The sequence below is a fragment of the Lissotriton helveticus genome, chromosome 11 (genome assembly GCF_964261635.1).
Source record: "Lissotriton helveticus chromosome 11, aLisHel1.1, whole genome shotgun sequence".
Taxonomy (NCBI): Eukaryota; Metazoa; Chordata; class Amphibia; order Caudata; family Salamandridae; genus Lissotriton; species Lissotriton helveticus.
This window is the reverse complement of record NC_136072.1, coordinates 828,341,736-828,360,375: the sequence shown is the minus strand read 5'-3', so window position 1 is coordinate 828,360,375 and position 18,640 is coordinate 828,341,736. Positions and strand designations below refer to the sequence as shown.

At 45.9% G+C, this 18,640-nt stretch overlaps 1 protein-coding gene across 12 annotated transcripts in view; it reads right to left on the bottom strand.

Moving 5' to 3' along the window:
- Positions 1 to 18,640, bottom strand: part of KANSL3 (KAT8 regulatory NSL complex subunit 3) — a 517,274-nt gene that overhangs the window by 373,540 nt on the left and 125,094 nt on the right. For all 12 annotated transcript variants that reach the window (XM_078666984.1, XM_078666988.1, XM_078666986.1 and 9 more), the window contains exon 7: positions 17,484 to 17,600. In XM_078666984.1, coding sequence (XP_078523110.1) covers positions 17,484 to 17,600 — 117 coding nt within the window. The remainder of the gene's footprint in view (positions 1 to 17,483; positions 17,601 to 18,640) is intronic.

Here is an 18,640-nt window from a genome sequence, read left to right as displayed (position 1 = left end):
AACTGAAGAAGGTTCACGCTGACTCCCCACAGGTTGGTGGCCACCCCGTACCAGTTCTGCTTTATGCCGATGACACGGTGTTGCTCTCGCGCACTCCTAACGGGCTCCAGAAACTTATGAACACTTTTTATAATTTTATTAATGAGAGGAAACTGAAAGTTAATAACACCAAGACTTTTATCATGGTTTGTGGTAAACGGATAAAACCTGTTATGCCGTTTCATTTTAATAATCATAATATTGAGGTTGTGGACAGATTCTGCTACCTCGGAGTTACTTTTAACGATAAAGGGACTTGGTCGCAGGAGATTTTAAATGTCAATGGAAGAATGGCTAAAAGCTCTTCTGGAATTTTTCGTTTTGCAGCAAAGCTAGGGAGTCGCCGCATACCAGATATGGTAGATATCTACAGGCATAGGTGTGCATCTATTGCACTGTATGGTTCTGGTATTTGGGGCTACTGCCAGCATAGGGTACTGCAAATTACTGAGAATGGGTTCCTTAGAAGACTTCTTTGTTTACCTCCCTCGGCACCCACTATATTGTGCCATAGTGAGGTTTGCCTGAACTATTTGACAGATCTGATGGGATTAAGACCCCTCATGGTATGGAGGTCAATATGGGCTAAAGACGAGACTACCTTTACCAGGCAGATTATCACTGATTGTTTGAAGCTGGATAAAGCCCTCAAGATCCCCTGGCTAAGTTATGTCTCTTCCTCTTATGGCGATGTGTTTAACTTCGACATCGTCAAGGACCCTTATTGTGCCGTTACTCTATCGAAAAAGGATCTTAAAGATGTTTTTATCCAAACTAAGTCTGATTTGCGTAGGGCGAAGTGTATTACCATGTCTACCTATGTATTTTCTCATACTACTAAGTTGGAAGAAAAGGGCATGCCAATGTATTTAAAACTCATAACCAAGCAATCTCACCAGTTTGTTCTGACACGATTTAGACTTGGTATTGTACATAACCTAGTTGCCTTTCCAGAGATGAAACTCCATAGCCATTCTCCCTGTCCTTGTGATGGCCAGACTAGGCAAAGTACTTTGCATTTTATGCTTATTTGCCCACTCTATATGCATCTTCGCCGTTTCTACCTCAGATCCGTGTTTTTAAAATATTCAGTGTACACTACTGCCCAAGCCATGAAATTGTTATTTGCACTTGACTCTGCAGACATCTGTTTTTTTACTGCTACCTTTTTACTCAAAGCCATTTCGCATAGGAAAAGTCTGGTGTTTTAACACTTTGAAATTCTCTTATTGCTGAGTTATTGTTTCACTGTAATGTTTGTATTGTGTTTTTTTACTGTACGCTTTGTGATTGTTTTTAATAATCGAATAAAGCATTGGAATTGAATTGAATTGGTTGACTTACAACCAATCACCATAAGGGTTGTCTGGACTGATACAAGGTGATCACTAGAACTAGTGATCATCATATATCAGGCCAACTTTTCACAAGGATGTCCTCCAGGATGGACGCCCTTGTGCATAAAGTAGACCAGCATGAGGAGCGAATAACGACGGCGGAACAACGGATTTCGGACAATGACGACGTCACCAACTCACATACATCTCAACTAGCCCGCATGGACAATCTGCTGCGAGTCATAGCGGCCAAAAACTAGGATTTGGGAGCCCGTAGCAGGCACAACAACATTCGCGTTACGGGCATTCCGGAGTCCACAGACACAGGCAGGATGGAGCTATATGTGGAGAAACTCCTCAGAGCATCGGTGGGTAAGGATGCCTTCTCACCTCAGTTCATTGTCGAAAGGGCGCATAGATTGTTGGCCCCCGTCCCTAAGCCCGGAGCGCCGCCTAGGCCGATCATCGCTCGCCTGCTGAATTATCGCAATCGAGACGTCGCACTTAGAGCAGCCCGAACCAAGCAGAACTTACACTACAATGGTCACCTTTTCTATCTATCCTGACTTCACTCCTCTAGTGCAGGAGGAAAGGCGCAAATTCCTGAACGTTAAAAAGAAACTGCGTGAGGCCCAGCTAGACTATGCACTACTTTACCCGGCGAAGCTGCGGGTGACACACCAAGGAAAGCAGCGTTTTTTCACGAACCCACAAAAAGCAGAAGATTACTTGAAAGCGGTCCGCAAAGCACAGAGGGAGGGTCGGGGCGGCAATGTAGACCTCGAGGATGACCCGCCGTTTGCGGATGATGATAACTGATGCGGAGCGCCCCCAATAGAACAGACAGCTCGGACTCTGTCCGGATGGGTTTGAACCTGGAGACACTGTGCTCGATAGATCAGACGCCTTACTGGAATTGGGGACTAATTAGCTCATCCAGTGGTAAAGTATTCCAGGGACCACTATCCCTGCCCTGGCCTCCACCGAGGGTGGTACAGAACAGGAGGCTACCGGAGGGAGAAGTGGCTGTGCGCTCTTGATGTTGTTTCCCCTACGGGTATACCCCAATCATGGGAAGAAACAAGTTACTTACCTGTAACTTTAGTTCTCCAGTATTGGTAACTTTCATAGATTCCCATAGCTTGTATCATTCCCCGTCATCGGAATGGGAGCCTCGGTAATAAAATATATATATATATATATATATATATATATATATATATATATACACATACATATATATATATATACACATACATATATATATATATATATATATACATATACAGGTAGTAAACCAAAAGAGGAAAAATTAGGCCTAGGCCTTATACCATTTTGTAGCCTATAGGTGTCCTTTTGTAAAAAAGACCCAAATGTAGAGCACCAACCAATCAGAACAGCCTCACCCTGTGGAACCTTCCTGAGAAAGCTCAGAGCCTCAGATTTTCGTAGCCGTTGTATAGCCCTAATGACATATGCTAAAAAGGGTGAGCTTTCCCAGGGGAGGTGGGTGGGCGCATGGAATCTATGAAAGTTACCAATACTGGAGAACTAAAGTTACAGGTAAGTAACTTGTTTCTTACTCCAGTATTGGAACTTTTTATAGATTCCCATAGCTTGTATCAGAATAGATAGCAGTAGCATACTTAACACATTTCGTGTATAAAGTCTTAATAATCTCATATATGTTATGAATTAACCATAATATCACAATACAGTTAACCAACAGCATAAATAACGAAATGTGAAAGAAAGGAAGGAGGGAAGAGAGGAAAGCTCACCGCTCACAGGAAGAGATTTCTCAGGACCGCTTGACCAACAGCCGCATCCCCTTTAGCAGACGAGTCCAAGCAGTAGAGCCTTGTGAAGGAATGAGTACTGCTCCAGGTGGCCGCTCTGCAGATGTCCTTCATCGATACTCCTACAAACAGCGCCGTTGAAGATGAGATAGACCTTGTGGAGTGCGCTTTAACCTGTCCTTCCAGGGGCTTCCCCGCCGCCTGGTGGCAGAAACGGATTGCACTAGATATCCATCTGGAGATCCCTTGTTTTGATAACGGGAACCCCTTACGAGGGGCTCCAAAAGCCACAAACAGCTGAGGTGATTTCCTAAACCCAGCCGTGCGTTGAAGATAGAATTTTAGACATCTCTGGACGTCTAGAGAATGAAGTGCCCTTTCAGCCGGAGTAGAAGGCCGAGGGAAAAAGGAATTCAGAACAACCGGTTTATTCAGGTGAAAGTCCGTAGGAACCTTAGGAATAAACTTTGGGTTCATTCTAAGGATCAAGGTGTCATTTTTGAACTGCAAGAAGGGCTCTTTAATGGTCAGAGTCTGTAACTCTCCCACCCTCCTCGCAGAGGTGAGAGCGAGGAGAAGAGCCACCTTCCATGACAAGAATTTCAAGTCAGACTTATGAATTGGTTCAAACGGGGGCCTCATTAGTTGGGCCAGGACTACATTTAGATGTAATACAGGAGGTGGCGGCCGGATTGGTGGAAACACTCTAAACAGTCCTTTTAAGAATTGCTTTATGACTCTTGTTGATAAAAGAGAAGGACCTGAACTTGTTCTTCTGTATCTGGAGATTGCCGCCAAGTGGACCTTGATGGAAGAATGGGCAAGACCTGCATGAACTAATGACAGGATATACGGCAAGAGTTGATGTGGAGCAGATGAAAAAAGGTGCACTCCTTCTCGCTGGCACCATATGTAGAAACGCTTCCACTTTGCTCTATACGTCCTATTCGTGCTAGGCGCCCGCGCCAAGATGTTTCTGCATTCGTCAGAAATGTCTAGATCTCTGAACTCTCTGTGCTCAGGAGCCATGCTGCCAATTGAAGCGAGTTTGGGTTCGGGTGGAGAACTTGCCCGTTGGACATTGACAGAAGAGACTGGCTGGGTCGTAGATGTATGGGATTGTCTTGAGACAGAAGGAGAAGCTCCGTGAACCAAAACTGGCGAGCCCAGGCGGGAGCAATCAGAATCATCTTGCATCGGTCCATCTTGAGTTTCCTGAGGACTCGAGGAATTAGGGGAAACGGAGGAAAGGCGTAAACAAATGCGCCGGACCAGGACATCAAAAGCGCATTCCCCAGCGATCCCCGATGGTGTTCCCTGCTTGCATAATACCGGCATTTCTTGTTTGCCGGCGTGGCGAACAGGTCGATCGCTGGTGTCCCCCATTGGGCGAAGATCTCCTTGATCACTGAATCGTCCAATTCCCACTCATGAGAAATCGCTCTTAGGCGACTTAGAGTATCCGCCTTTGTGTTGTCTACGCCTGGCAGATGATCTGCCACCAGCGAGATGACCTGCGAAATCGCCCATTCCCACAGTAGTTGAGCTTCCTTTGACAGTTGTGACGATCTTGTGCCTCCCTGCTTGTTGACATAGTGCATGGCCGTGGTGTTGTCCGTACGCACTAGGATGGATGAGTTCCTTATCCTTGGGAGGAAAGCTAACAGAGCCAACCGAATGGCTCTCAGCTCCAGAACATTTATATGCAGACGACCCTCCACCGGCGTCCAATGCCCACTGACTTGGAGGTCTTGCATGACCGCTCCCCATCCCTGAAGGGAGGCATCTGTTGTAATGATGTGTGGGGCCAGAGGCATTCTGAAACTGAGACCCACCGAAAGGTGAGAACCTTCTATCCACCAGGCCGCCGCCTGCTTCATCTGTAGGGTGACCTTGACTTTGTCGTTGAAAGAAACGTCCACTTGCCTCCACTGAAGGTCTAGTTGCTCTTGCAAGGGACGCATCCGCAGCCTGCAGTGCGGAATAAATTGAATACAGGAGGAAATCGACCCTAGAAGAGACTTGTACATCCTGACTGACACCGACTGCCTCTTTCGCAGTCGACTGGCCGAAGAAATGAGTTTTGCTTTTCTTTCTTCCGATGGGTAAGCTTTGCAAGCCTGCGCATCGATAAGAGCGCCCAGGAATTTCACCGAATTGGCCGGCCGAAGGACAGATTTCTCTCGGTTGAGCTGAAAGCCGAGCTGATCGAAGAGACGCAAACATGTCCCTACTGCTCCTGCAGCCGCTTGATAACTTGGTGCCTTTAGCAGCCAGTCGTCCAAGTACGGGAAAACCTCTAGCGACTGCCTTCTCAGAAAAGCTGCCACCGGGGCCAGCACCTTTGTGAATATCTGCGGCGCTGATCTCAACCCGAATGGGAGCACTATGAACTGGAAGTGACTCTTGCCCACTGTGAAGCGAAGGAAACATCTGTGAGCTGGGTGGATAGGGATATGGAAATAGGCATCTTCCAGGTCTAACATAGCCAAAAAGTCGCCTGGATTCAGGAGGCGCAAAATATCCTGGAGCGAGATCATCCGAAATGAGAGTTTCACGAGATAGGTGTTGAGCTCCCTTAAGTCCAGGATCGGACGCCACTTGTCTTTGGTCTTCTGAATCAGGAAAAACCTGGAATAGAAGCCTTCGCCTCTTTGCGATAGAGGGACACGCTGGATCGCCCCTTTCTGAAGCATTTGTTGAACTTCTAATTGCAGAAGGCGTAGGTGTCTCGTATTTGTGGCGTGGGGAGCTCTGGATGGTGGAAAATCCTGGAACTCCAATGTGTGTCCCTGACGGATGATGTTCAATACCCATTGATCCGATGTTATCTGTTCCCAGCTGCTCAGATGTTGAGAGATCCTGCCGCCCACCGGTGATACATGGGGCGGAGGAACAGTCGGCAGAGTCAGGATGCCGCTATTGACGTCCCTGCCCTGACGACCCTGTCGTCCACGTGAGCTTTGGTGAGAGAAAGATTGCGTTTCCGATTGACGCTGATAGTACTGATTACCGTACTGAGGCCTGTACGATTGTGATTGTTGAGTATAACGTTGTTGTTGGTAACCACCTCTTGTCGATGTGAAGCCTCTTCCTCTTGCTCCACGGAAAGGTGTCTTCCTATATTGCAATGTGCCCAAGGACCGAGCCGTCTCCGTGTCTTTCTTTATCCCCTGTAGAGTATCATCAACATGTTTCCCAAACAACATGTCACCGTCAAAGGGTAAGTCCAAGATTTTATTCTGAACTTCTGGACGAAACCAGGTCGCCCGCAACCAACTCTGTCGTCTAAGAACAGCTGCTCCACCAAGAGCACGGAAAGCAGTGGTAGCGATGTCCATCGCGCAATCTATTATTTCCGATGAGGAACGTTGTCCCTCCTCCAGGAGTTTCTGGGCCTCAGCCTTAGGATCATCAGGGAGCTGGTTTAAGTATGGCGAGACGTCACTCCACATCTGACGGTCGTATCGTGCCAAGATCGCTAGGGCATTGGAAGCCCTGACCAGCAAACTAGCAATAGACGAAAATCGCTTCCCTGCGTTATCCAATCGTCTACCTTCTCTGTCCGGTGGAGCTGTTAGAGGAGCCGATGGATTGCGTGACTTTCGCTGAGCTGCTTGCGATATCACCGAATCCGGTCTTGGTTGGCCAACAAAGCAAGCTGGACTGTCATCCGGCGCCTTATATTTCTTTTCCAAGCGCGGAAGGACTGGAATGACCGTAGCCGGCACCTTCTTTCCCTCTTCCCATATATGTTCCACAATGGGAATGGAGCGTACAGCCTTGCGATATGACTCCTTGAAATCATATAAAAAACAATCCGTGGAAGTTGACGGCATGGTGAGCTTAAAACGTGCTGTGGCTCTATCCATTAAGTTATGAAAACCTCCCACGTCCGCCGGAGGCGAGTCAATTGGGTCCGGTATTGGGGATGCAGGATCTGGAATAACATATTGATTCCATTCCACATCAGGATCTTGAGCCTGATTATCTACTTCATCGTCCTCTGAAGTGTCAACCTGGGTAAGCTCTACCGGGTGAGGAACTTCTACAGCCTCCTCTACATGCTGGGGCCATGAAGAACAAGCAGCCGACAATTGAGATTGCTCCTGCGCCTGATCCTGCACTGGACGCGACGCTTGCCTGCTACGATATTCCTCCAACATAGCTCGTAAGTCCGTAAGCAGAGTCAACGGCATTGAGACCAAACCCTGCTGGTTCGAGACATCCTGATATTGTACGCGATCCTGCTGCTGTTGTTGTTGTTGATTATAAAAATATTTATTCTCTGGCTCAGAGTCATGAAACTTTAGGTGCAATTGTGATGGACTACATGCATCCCCAAATTCACCATCTTCCTCATCCGAATATTCTTCCTCGTCAAACAATAAGGCCGGAGGTAATGGATCTACCTTCCTCGGCGAAGTCATATCCGGCGTAATACGTCTTTTTCTAGGGTGCTCAGCCCTCACTAACGTCGACCCTTCCATCGTCGACGGTGGCGCCGTCGAGGTCGTCGACGACAGAATTGGCTTTGCCGTCGTCGAAGTCATCGTCGACGGGATAGTCGTCGTCGACGAGATAGTCATCGTCGAAGGAATTGTCGTCGTCGACGTGGTCGTCGTCAACGTGGTCGTCGTCGTCGGTGTAGTTCTCATCGTCGCCGTCGACGGAAGCTTCTTCTTCGTCGACGGTAAAGAAGATGTTGTCGTCGGTGGTAAACTCGACGACGATGTCGTCGACGTAGTCTTTGCTTCTTTAACTTTAGCCACTGAGGAAACCTCTACAGCTGTCTTCCTCAAAGTTTTAGATCCATCAGGCTGATGGGATGGCCCAGCCGAGCCATCATCTTTCTTTGATCTTGGTACCTCAGGTACCGGCCTCTCCCTCTCCTTTTCACTTCCGTGAGGAGATTCGCCAGGCCCAGGCTTGCCAGACTTGTCAGAGGTCCCACGCACAGCCTTCGAGGGGGGTTCCAAAGAAACTGAAGCAGATGACCTACCCCTCTTCAGTGACCTCTTCGAAGACGTAGTTGAAGCAGCATCCTCTTCATCACTGGAAATAATATCTCTCGACTTCATCTTCTGTAACCATGTCAGCAGACGCCCCTCACTGTCACGTAGGGTCTTGGTTGAAAAGGTTCTGCAGATCTTACAGTCTGCCACCTTATGATCTGGGTATAAGCAGTATATACAATCCTTGTGCTTATCCTCAGCAAAAAGTCGTTTTTTAGAACATGTGGCACAAGGCCTGAACAGGCTTTTCTTCTCCTTGTCCACCATTATATAAAGATGTTAAGAAATCCTGTAAAGATTTAGTAGAAAACAGTACCTCAAAAGAAAAACTAGAGCAGAGCTCTATGGAGACTCCCTATCACCAACGTGCGGTAGAAAATCTGAGGCTCTGAGCTTTCTCAGGAAGGTTCCACAGGGTGAGGCTGTTCTGATTGGTTGGTGCTCTACATTTGGGTCTTTTTTACAAAAGGACACCTATAGGCTACAAAATGGTATAAGGCCTAGGCCTAATTTTTCCTCTTTTGGTTTACTACCTGTGTATGTGTGTATATATATATATATGCGTGTGTGTGTATATATATATATGCGTGTGTGTGTATATATATATATATATATATATATATATATATATATATATATATATATATATATATATATATATATATATATATATATATATATATATATATATATAATTACCGAGGCTCCCATTCTGACGACGGGGAATGATACAAGCTATGGGAATCTATGAAACTTCCAATACTGGAGTAACAAGTTGTGGAAGTTGTGGGGGGGGGAGGGGAAGGGTGCGAACGGTTGGCTGCTGGCATGATTGGGATGCAGTAGTGGGAGGGGGGACGAGTTCTTTGAGGAGGGAATATTGTTTTACAGGGTGGTAGGATGGTTGGTTGGACATTGTGGTGTTCGGCATCACCTGAGAAGAGATGGTTCTATAGAGGCTACTATGGCATGCTACACTTCTATGATGTACCCTAGCTTATGGCGGGACTGGGGTCTGATGCACGATTGAGTTGTATGTCATGGAACATAAGGGGTCTTAACAATGCCAAAAAGTGTCGAAATGTGATTGCTTACTTAGACCGCCACCAAGTTCAGGTTGCCATGTTGCAGGAAACACACATCACCGCAGGCACGTACTACCTTCGCAAGCAAATGGGCAAACGCCCGTGTTTTTTCGTCTTATTCCACTTATGCGAGGGGGGTTGCCATCCTGATTAGGCGTACTGTGCCATTTCAAGTATGTGGCGAATTGACGGATGCAGAGGAACGCTTTGCCCTGATGTGGGGACGCCTAGGTCGTGACACCATCTCTTTAGTAAACTGTTATGCACCTAATGTGGATATACCACTATTTTTTTACCACAATTTGGGGCAAAATTCTGGACGTAGGGTCCCGACACGTTATTTGGGGGGGGGGGCACTTTAACTTAGCACTGGTGCCCCATCTGGATAGGGCAGACGGAGTGACGCATTACAAACCTAGGTCCAGGGAGGCTCTGGAGGGCGTGATCTCAGAGGGCGGAAGGAGGGCACACTTTTTACATTACTGACAGGCACGTGGGCGCATCTGGACTACATTGTTACGTCTAGAGAGATTTGTGTGGGGGTGACCGGGGTGGCGCACCTCCCGAGGACATACTCTGACCATAGTCCGGTCCTGCTACACCTACAGGTGCCTAGATGGGACAACCCTAGACCACACTGGAGGCTGCAGCCAGCGGCCCTGTTGGACACCATATTCCGCACTGAACTTGGTGAGGAGATTGCCGCTTTCTTTCCTAGAAACAAGGGGTCTGTGGACTCGGTCGAACACATTTGGGAAGCATTTAAGGTTACGATTAGGGGGCATTGTATATCGAAAAGCTTTGGGGTCTTGCGCGACATTCAACGCACAATTCGCACACTCGATAGCAAATTAAAGGACTTGGAAGCTCGGATGGTAGAGGGGGATAGTACTGAAACCCATGCAGAGTTCAGAGATAAACTGACACGATACGAGGATGAAGCGAACAGGGAAGCCAAGTTTAAAGGGAAACACTGGCAGGCGAGAAAATACCGTGAGGGAGACAGACCTGGCAAGGCCCTGGCAGTGTTGACGCGCACCCCGCACATTCATAATACAATTCTAGAGGTTATAGGCGAACAGGGACATACAGTTTGAGACTCGGATGACCTATTAACTGCTTTCATGTCTCATTATCATGCGCTGTATACCACGGCCACGACCACTGACGTGTCGTATAATGACTACCTTGGTGATGTGGCTCTCTGCTGGCTCAGTGATGGAGACAGGGCCTTTCTGGCCGCCCCTTTCGAACTGGATGAAATCAGGGATGCTATTAGGTCACTCAAAAATGGAAAAGCGCCCGGCCTAGACGGGATTCCAGCCGAGTTTTATAAAGCATATATAGACATTATGGCCCCTGTCCTCCGCGAGGTCTTCGAGGAGTCTCTGATTGACGGGGTTCTCCCCTGCTCAATGGGCGAAGTTGTGATTACTTCACTACTGAAACCTGGCAAGAGCCCCAGTGCCTGTGACTCCTATCGCCCGCTTTCACTCTTGAATTGTGATGTAAAAATACTGGCGAAGGTGCTGGCTACCAGACTGTCCCTTCTGATGACCCGGATCGTATTACCCGACCAGTCTGGGATTGTCCCGGGTAGATCCACATCCCATAACCTACGCACATTATTTTCCCTGCTCCGCACAGTGCACCCTGATCTCCCAGTTGAAGCGGTTTTTCTGGATGCCACTAAAGCCTTCGATTCGGTCGAATGGTCGTACTTGTTCAACCTTCATGTAGCGTATAGGGTTCCCTAAATTATTTATCTCCTGGGTCCAATTGCTGTATACGCAACCTACAGCGAAAGTCCTGATTAATGGCCGCCTTTCTCCCTCCATTGCAATCACAAGGGGCACCCGACAGGGATGCCCGCTATCCCCTCTTCTGTTCGCGATAGCCGTCGAGCCACTGGCCTGCAGGCTTCGCCAGTTGCACCGAGAGGGCGTGGTTCGCTGCTTCCAGCATCAGATCGATGTGTCGTTATATGTCGACGACATGACGCTATTTGTCAAACATCCGGCGCGTAACTTAAATCCCTTGCTCAGGGAATTTGTTGTCTTCGGTAGATTGTCTGGAGTACACATAAACTGGGCCAAGTCACAATTTTACCCACTCACGGATGCGGTTGCTGATTTCCCACTCGACTTCCCTTTAGAGTGGTGTCGTTCGGATTTAAGCTACCTAGGTATCCAAATCTCGCATGATAAAGACGAAACATTGCGTTTAAACTATGGTGTGGCAGTCACGAAACTTACCGCATCGGTAGATCGTTGGATCTCCCTTCCCCTCTCCATGGCGGGGAGGGCATCGCTTATCAAAATGATGGTGCTAGCCCGATTTCTGTACCTTTTCCTTAATATCCCTTACTACCCAGGTGCGTTTTTCTTTAAAACATTAAAGTCGGAGTAATGTTACTTATTCTGGGGGGGTAAACACCCACGGCGGAGATGGTCAATGCTGATTCAACCATACGATAAGGGGGGTTTCGATATACCTGACTTTGAGGCTTATTACCTATGTGCTCAAGCGCATTATGCCTATCACTGGATGATTCCCACTCCTTTCATGCCTCAATTGGCAGTTGAAGACTGGATCGCGAACCCCCTCCCCCTCAATGGGCTCCTACACTGCCCAGTGACGTCCATAGAAACATCTCATACCTCAGTCACATGCACTATAGATGCCTGAGGCCGCATGGCTAAGAGGCTGGACTGCGACTTGCTGTATTCTCCCCGGCTGCCACTGGCATACCACCCTAAGCTTGAACTCCTACAGGAACATGGCTTCCGGTTGCTCTATAGGCGCCCGCGAGTCACCTGTTGGGGCGACCTCTTCTCCACTGGCCAGTTCAAATCTGCGGATTTGTTTTTTACTTCTCACGACAGACTCCACTTGATATGTTCTATTACCTACGACTACGCCAAGGGATGAAGGAAATCCTACCTGACTTTCCCAGTGAGCCTGAGGTCCTATCCCCACTTTACTTCATGTTGTGCTCGCAAGAAGGTTCACATTTGGTGTCGGGCATGTATCGCCATATCAGGGCGTGCAGTCCGGGGCCGGAGAACTCGGCCAGAATGCATTGGGCTGCTGACCTGGCAACTGAGATCACTGATGAACAGTGGCTATACTGCTGTAACCTCACGGCTCGGATATCGGCCAGCAGTAGGCTCAAGATGATCCACTACAAGTTCTTACAGCGACTGTACTATACACCGGTCAAAAAATACAAATTCCGCTTGTCCAATGACGATAGATGTGAACGCTGCCGCGCGGAACATGCTGGTTTCCTGCATCTCGCCTGGGAATGCCCCCTTGTCCATACCTATTGGCAGCAGGTGCATGGAGCCCTTGAATCTATGGTTGGAGAATCCATAAATCCTGATCCATTACTAATGCTCATGGGGCACACACCACACATCCCTAAGACCTGCAGGAAATTCTTAGATATTGCTTTGCTTCTTGCAAAACCGCACGTTGCATGTAGATGGGGTCGTGGAAGGGCCCCATAGTTTAAAGACTGGCTCGCAGATATGACTCCTTGTCAGGAACAATACGCGATTTTTGCTGAATTACTTCCTATTTGCAGCAGGCCTAATGATATTTGGGGTCCTCTAGTCGGATATCTGCTAGTTCAGGTAGATGGGGATGAGGGTCAAGACGGAGGTGGGATCCGGGGTGGCGGTGATAGCCAGGTGAGATGTGTCTAACCATACATGTGGTGCCATCAATAGGTGGCTTAAGAGTATGAACATTTGCTGCATATGTGATTGTATGACCTAACGACTAGTATAACTTGCCGATGTTCAATGTTCATGAAACACTAGATACTACCCTTTACATTCCCTCGCGATGAGCTGCAACGTGGCACTAATGTACAATGGCACTGCGGGACTATCCCTGATTGACATACAATGTATTTACTCTGATGACCGTCTACTACTGTATTATACTGTTGAATTGCCACGAACTGTCTAGGATGAATGATCAGGTGTCACTACTTTCAGCCGCAATACCAACCCTTGTATTGTTCTGTGTTAAAAACTCAATAAACAGAGTTTAAATTTTTTTTTAAAGAAATACATATTTTTTAAACAAACAAATTGGTCTGCGTTCAGTCTTTGAGTGTGTGACATCATTTCTTGCCTGAGTGTGTATAACAAATGCTTAACACTACCCTCTAATAAAGCCTTACTGCTCGCCCACACTACCATAAATAGAGAGTAAGGTGCTATCTACTTTTACCTCTGCCTACCTTTGGGGTTCCACTGGACGACGTGCACACTATACCTCATTTTGGTACAGTATATACAGAGCCAGCTTCCTACAACATGCTCTTAGCCTTTTTGGGCCTTCATATCACACATCTAAGCACAGTAAATTGCATGTGGTACTATTAACCCACATACAATTAACCTATTTAATCATTTTGAATTTATGAACCTTGTAAGTATCTGTTGGGGTTGCCAGTTCGAATGACTGACCTGCAAACCATATTGGAGGTCAGCGTCAAGCATTAACTCAGTGAACCAGCATGTAGTTCTATTTGGTGAGAATACTGGGAAGTGTTTTTTCACTTTTACATGATGAGCTTCCAAGTTATTTTTCCCAGATGTAGATTTTTATTGTGTGAGACAAGAGAAAGCAGAATAGATTAACAAAACCTACGTGTGCCACTCAAATAGGGCCATCCCATGATGGCAGGTACAAATGAACTACACCAATGTAGAGAACGGATATGGGGACTAAGGCAACAGATTGACTACGAGTGAAAATGAAGCATGCCAAAGTTAAAAGCACACAAGATATAATTGTAACAAGTAAATAGCAAGAAACAGTGTAGCACAGTGGAACTATGAGAGATAACTTTTAAAAAACAGCCAGATAGTAACAGAGAGATAGAAAGAGTGGGTGAAAGAGACAGGAAAAAGTATGAAAGCGAATGACCAAGAGATACTGGATTTGTCAGAAAGAGATAACATCAGGGAGGTAAAGACAGGAAGAAGTAAAGAAATATTGTCATAGATGAAAGGAGAGATCAGGATAAAGGAGATTAATGTGTAGATAGTAACAAAGAAAAAAGTGACCGAGAAGGAGACAGAGTACTACAGCATGAAGGGGGAGGACATGGTGAAAAGGAGAAATTAAATATTCTTTGGGGACAGCTTTCCATCAGTGACTGCAAGTAGTGCTCACCTTCATCTTCATTCAAAAAGAAATGAAGTGCACCAGATCAAAGAAATATAGCCCTACTTGCAACCTTAATCTTAGCATTTGAGCAGTACAGGATATCACTTAGAATAAAGATAACTTCAAATGGGCTAGGACAAGGCAGATCTTAAATACACGTGGCAGTGCTAAAATCCGAGCACCTTCTTTTAGCACAGCATTAACCTAGTGTGAAATAAACAATACACTCACAATGTATGTGCCACTGGTGAAGTATGATTTGCGTTTTATAAAAGGACATTGTTTAGTCAATCGTCACTGTCAGCAATATATTACTTTCACTGAACACATGGACTCTAGAATTGTTACCCAACATATGGGATTGTGTCTCCATTATTTGGCGGGTAATCAGTTGCGGTGAAGGTTTGCTACATTTTCCCTTTTATTAGTTGTAACCTATGACTGATGGTTGATGGCAGCTGTGCAATATTTTTGGAACAATTACAAAGCCTTTCTTTTTTAATTTAAGGGTTTACAACGTGCCATGGTACACGCCAAAGCTCCGCGAACTTAAAAAAGCCTTTAAAAACTTGGAAAGGAAATAAAAATATAGGGAGGCTATTAAAATTTATCAGGCCGAAATCAAAAGGGCACAAGCCGCATACTATTGGGAAAAATCCTGCTGGCCTCCAATGCGCCGCGAGAGATCTTCCGTATTGCCAAAACTCTTATTAAACTCCCCACACCACAGGCTACCCCAGATGGCGCTCTCTCCCGTTGAAATAACCTGGCAGAATTTTTCCATAAAAAAATCCATGATATATATCTCACATTTCCTTGCACAACCACTCACAAGGTCTCGTATTCTATGAATAAATACCCCCGGAGACTCAATCAACACTGGATCACATCCCTTTACTTGATCTTAACTCTTTAGAAGCCATTCTGGCTCGCATCCAATCAAGACCACCATGGGGTCCAGCCCCCCCCCACACGTTATAAAATTAGCAGCGGGTACAATCCTCCTCTCTTCATGAGTGGTCCCTCTACCATGGAAATAGGTCATTGTAAAAGCACTATTAAAGAAACCAAATCTGGACCCAGGGTCCCTGGGGAACTATCAGCTTATTTCCCATCTCTCAGTAATCAGGACAATTCTGGAGAAACTGGTTTATTCAGTATTATCTGAGTTTCTAGAATCGAATAACTTGCTTCATTCTTCATAGACTGGCTTCTGGCCCCTACATGGGAAAGAGACAGCACTCCTAGCGGTGACTGAAGAGTCCAGGAGGATTTTGGATCAGGGTGGCACAGCGGCCATTATTCTCCTGGATCTCAGCGCCGCATTCGACACCGTCAACCATAACATCTTGACCCTTAGACTGAGGAAACTGGGTTTGTCATGGGGAGTTATTACCTGGCTACAATACTTCTTAAAACACAGATCTTTTCAGGTATTTGAGGGAGAAGCAGTGTCTAAGCCTATGGCCCTCAGCTGCAGTGTACCTCAGGGATCCTCCCTGAGCCCCACGTTATTTAATATATACATGAGGCCGCTGGCTGAGTTAGTCCAACCACTTGGCAAAAAAGAAAATCGGGACATACGCCGAAGATACAGAACTTGCTATGGCCTTAAATAACCTGGACAATTCATTCACAAGCTTAGGCCCTAGCTTAGAGGAGGTTGCCAAATGGATGGAGCTCTCCTGCTTAAAACTGAAGGGAGACAAGACACAGCTTATGCTCCTAGGCAACCCCCTAGCTTCTAAAATAGAGCTACAGTGGCCAAATTGTTTTGGTCCTGCCCCACCACCTAAGAATCAAATTAAAAGTCTGTGCATGTGGCTGGATCGCTCTCTGACTTTTGAACACCAAACAGTGAAACTATCTGCAACATGGTATAGCATTATGAGGATGCTTCGGAAAATTCTTCCTCTGCTCCCGTTCCTGGCAAGAAGGACAACGGTCCAAGCGTTGATCCTCTCACTCATGGACTACGGAAATGCACTCTAATTAGAAGCTCCTATAGCCACCACAAGCAGACTTCAGATTATCCAGAACTGCGCAGCCCGTTTGCTCCTAGAGGTCCCTTATCGGCAATCAGCTAAACCTGTGTTGAAAGCCCCACACTGGCTGCCAATATTGGAGAGACTCAAATTCAAGGCACTCTGTATTACCCACAAGTCCTTTTGGGGAAAGGGACCGGTAATCAATCTATGATTATCCCTAACCACCCTAACAGAAGCCTCCGCTCGGGGAACATGCTGCTCGCCTCAGTGCCAAAAATAAAGAGAGCAAGAAGTGGTGGACGTTCTTTCTCCTATAATGCGGCCAGGCTGTGGAATGCCCTTCTCTTTCACATACGTCAGTAATCCAACCATCTGTCTCTCCGGGAAATTACTTAAAACATGGCTTTTCAAAGTCACTGTTTAGTAAGGTGTGGCCTTTGATCCGTGTCTGCGAATAGCGCAGGGATGCCCCAGGGTATCTTCGTGCTCTATAAATGTTTTTTCATTCATTCATTCATATAGTCATAGTGAGAGGTCTACCAGTGTTGTCTAGGTTGCTCAGGGTTTAGACAGGAAAACTACTGGGAACTGCAGTCCGTGACACTCACTTCTGAAGAACATCCATTTTGGGACTTCTAGTAGACACTCAAACAATGTAAGATGTCCCAATGTAACCGAATTGGAAAACCCAAGATGGAAGAGCAAGGCGATGAATATAGGTTTTTACCCCTTCATATTGTAACACGAACTATAGTATCTGACTCACTAATATGTTCCTATTGAATATTTATCTTCTACAAAATCACAATAAAAATCTTTGAAACAAAAAAAAAAAAACATTCTCCAAATACCACAGTAGAAGCAATCTATGACAATCTCCAGAACACAATAAGTTGTTTGTTGAAAACCCTGAAATGGAAATGACGTCCTGATGACATGGAGGTAAGTAGCAACCCTACACTGTATGATATTGAACTAAGACATACGCAAAGAAGGAAGAAAAATTGCATCTATCATTTGGAGAATTTACCTTTCCCAAGCAGGAGAGTTGTGACTGCCAGAAGCGGTGCCTTCGAGAGGTGGGGAAAGTAGTACTGGAGGGTCCTGAAGGAGCAATCAGGATCAAAGGAGAACCAGGCAGCTTACTCTGAGGGAAGTAAGGGGAAACAAAATTAAAGTCAGAAAGACGTTGGATGCAATAAAAAATAAATAGAACAAAAAAAAGAGGTATAATCAAAGCGAGGAAAGACAAGCAGAACTACATACGGGAACCAGAAGAATAAAGAGAAGACAACACCAGACAGCTGATAACCAGGCAGAACAAAGAGCCCCAAATCGACAAAGAAGCAGGAATAAAGGAGAAAAGTGCCTGGCACATAAAACACAGACGCAGCAAACACATGTAACATTCTAGACAGAGGGAGATAAGTACAGGAACGATTAACTGAACCCTTGGAAGAAGGAGCCAAGAAGAAGAAAATTCATAATTCGTTGTAACTTAATCTACAGTGTTTGTATATTTCAGAGTCACAAACTTTCAATTGGTTAACAAGGTCAGGCTGGAAATCTTCCCTACATTTAATATAATAGTCTCATACACAATATTCATTATAGTATTCTGCATGCACCATACACCTCAGTGTTTGAGTGTGAAATAGAGCCAATGAAGTGCAGGCTATCTCCAGAACTTTAAAGCACAATCATTTACACTATTTGGAGTATAGCCATGTAGCTGAGAAGGGCAGTTCTGGAGCACTGCCTGTCCTAAAGCCAATTCTCCAAAATTACCCGTTAGTAGAAGTGCCTATGGAATTCCACCTCTTTGATGGAAGTGGAAATTGAAAGGACATCCAGTAAGAATGCAGCTTTATTTGCACTGTCCAAACTTGATATGCTGATGCTTCCCTGAAGAATGGTGGCTGGCCGTCTTTATCACAGAACTTTTAGGTTGCAATTCAACAAGCACGTCTTTGTTTAAGATGGCTTAAATGTTTTCCTGACTGTAAGAAATAAGCAACTAGTTAGATAAATGTAAGCCTCTCGTTCTGTCCAAGTTGAGTTGGAGGTTCCTTTAGACATTCAATCAGGAAGCAATCTCTCTGCCAGATGGGATGGACCCAGAAAGAATCATGAGTTGGTAAAAATAAAATTTCATGTGGGCTTTAAGAAAGAAGCTGGTGTTTGTCT